Here is a 2756-nt window from a genome sequence, read left to right as displayed (position 1 = left end):
GGCTGAAAGTTTTGGGAACCCCTGGAGTAGGGACCCCCTACTACACATAGTGTATTAAATGACGTTGCATTAAATTGGGCCGCATGGATGAAAATGAATTGCAGTGGATCCTCAAGCCTAACTGTATGGCTACCATAGAGGTATAGAAAGCTTATTTTCAATGGGTAAATTACATTTTCTTTCACAAATAAGTCAATTTATCTGGACCCCATGTTGAATATTTCTGCTTTAAAATAATGTGCTAGTTAAATATCATGTGTGATCTTATAATCCGGGTTGGATTTCATTTCAAGTTATCAACATCTTTAATATAATCTTTTATGACATTAATGTATAATTTGGATTTGACAAACACGATTTCCCAGTTTTCCCACCTAGCTGTCCTGTTCATTAAAAGAAGGAAGTGCCCCAGAAATTAATCTTAATCTTATTTGTCGGTTCTTCCTCTCAGGGCAGTGATGGAGCTCAAGGACCAACTGGTCCAAAAGGAATAAGAGTAAGTTTATTCTTTATTTTTTTTACTGTCTTTACCAGCATACAGCAGGGTGACACTTTCAGAGACGTACTGAGAGAACGTCTCTCTTTGACCAGGTTTACATTCAGTTATTCTCCTCATTTCAGACTAATCTCCATTTTATATACCGGTTTAACTTCATTTTGGTTTGTTTTTCTTGCTGAATTGTCCGATAACGTGTCTCAAAGCCGAATGATTTTAGGTTGTAAAACCCTCCTCTGGCCAGCAGATGTCCACATTTCACCTCATCTTGAAAACACACTCCATGAAGTTATAAAGGAACTCTGTTGGACTTTTACTGCAGCCTTTATGCTTTACACATTACTGATTTGCTTTTCTTTTTTTCCCTCCTAACAGGGGCCGTCTGGACTGCCAGGATTTCCAGGAACGCCTGGACTTCCAGTAAGTCTCCCCCGTCAAAACAAAACAAATCAGGGATGGAAAGAGTACTTGTGAAGAAGATTTGATATTGTTACTCAGTTTACATTGCTTAATGTACTTTACCTTGTATCCTGATTCATCATCTGCTAAGTCCCGCCTACTATGTATCTCTGTTAGCCTGTCAATCAATCTCAGTAGCAGGCGGCAGTTGTGTGTATTTTTAGCTGCTTCGGAGCGGTGTGCGTCCATCAGAAATGACAAAAAAACGCACGCAAGACAAACGTTTCAAACTTAGAACTTTACACGGAAAACGTCTTGTTTTGATAAACAAATGCGTTTTACATTATGAATTATATTTATTGATGAATAGCTTTAATGTGCATTTAATTGCAGCTGGTAAATGTGGAGCTACATTTAAGTTAAGTATTTATGTTAAACAATGGATTGTACAAATCCTACTGTAGTGCAGTGTACAGTATAAATACAAGTAGACGGACAAATAAATATTCATCAGTTAGTATTGAATAATTAAATTATAATACAAAAATAATTGAAACTCTTAAAAGACGTTAGGAAAGAGCAATTCATTTGGTTTCATGGGGGTTTATTCAAAAATGGTTCTGTAATATTCTAAAAACATGTTGCTTCTTTTATTGTTTGCAAGAGCAAGACGAAGTTGTGTGTGTGTGTGTGTGTGTGTGTGTGTGTGTGTGTTTTTTAAATTATATAAGACGACACTACTTTGCAAAAACACTAAGGTGGCACGTGTGATGTAACTTCCTGTTTACCGTGTGTCTCCTCAGGGTCTGCCCGGGCAGGACGGACCCCCAGGCCCCAGAGGATTGGCGGGATGCAACGGTACAAAGGTAGGCTGATGAAAATCTGATGAAAATCTGATGAAAATCTGATGGAAAATCTGATGAAAATCTGATGAAAATCTGATGAAAAATCTGATGAAAATCTGATGAAAATCTGATGAAAATCTGATGAAAATCTGATGAAAATCTGATGGAAAATCTGATGAAAAACGGATGAAAAATCTGATGGAAAATCTGATGAAAAACTGATGAAAAATCTGATGAAAATCTGATGAAAAATTTGATGAAAATCTGATGAAAAATCTTTCGGAAAATGAAAAATAGAATAAAAATGGCATTTAAAACCAATGCTAGTGAATTAGGTACATTCTGACAAGACAAAAACGAGGTAAGACCCCCTAAAAACTAAGTTGCATATAACATATTTCTTAAAGGATAATAATGAGTTATAATTTAGCATCAAGGCTAATCTGTGCCAGCTTTGAATGTCTTTTACACTCGCTCATCTTTTTAACTCCGGAAGTCAACATTTCGAGCCGTAATGCTATGAAATAAGCCTTTTATATGCTGTGACAAAGTCTTAACTCAAGGTCCACTTTCTAATTTTTTCTTGAGGAAAATTTTTATAATATTTTGGTGTGTACTGTGCATACCATACGTGTGTTAAATGTGTTCCTCTTCTCTCCAGGGTGAAAGGGGTTTCCCAGGAAGTTCAGGAATCCCCGGACAGCAAGGACGGCCGGTGAGTTTGCAGCATTGAAGAGAAAAGAGAACTTTATGCGTTAAATGTGGAGGCGTGGACCCTACGCCGTAGCCTGACGTGCACCTAAAAAAATATATAAATATAAACTACATATCCCAGCGACGCACGTTGCTCGGCCGTTGCTTGGTAGCGTTGCATTTCCTCCTGACTCATTACTGGTTTTCCTTCCCCATAAACAACATGAAATCAAGGAGAGGGTTAACTTTTCCTGCTATAGATTTCCCTCCGTGGTCAGAAAGATCAGGACACACACACACACACACACACACACACACACAGA

General features: G+C 37.7%; 1 protein-coding gene across 3 annotated transcripts in view; it reads left to right on the top strand.

The window, feature by feature from the left end:
• Positions 1-2756, top strand: part of col4a5 (collagen, type IV, alpha 5 (Alport syndrome)) — an 82680-nt gene that overhangs the window by 32502 nt on the left and 47422 nt on the right. For all 3 annotated transcript variants that reach the window (XM_032499377.1, XM_032499378.1, XM_032499379.1), the window contains exons 4-7: positions 452-496; positions 872-916; positions 1699-1761; positions 2402-2455. In XM_032499377.1, the coding sequence (XP_032355268.1) occupies positions 452-496; positions 872-916; positions 1699-1761; positions 2402-2455 (207 nt within the window). The remainder of the gene's footprint in view (positions 1-451; positions 497-871; positions 917-1698; positions 1762-2401; positions 2456-2756) is intronic.

This window comes from Etheostoma spectabile, chromosome 19, assembly GCF_008692095.1.
Source record: "Etheostoma spectabile isolate EspeVRDwgs_2016 chromosome 19, UIUC_Espe_1.0, whole genome shotgun sequence".
NCBI lineage: Eukaryota > Metazoa > Chordata > Actinopteri > Perciformes > Percidae > Etheostoma > Etheostoma spectabile.
This window is presented reverse-complemented; position numbering and strand designations above follow the sequence as displayed.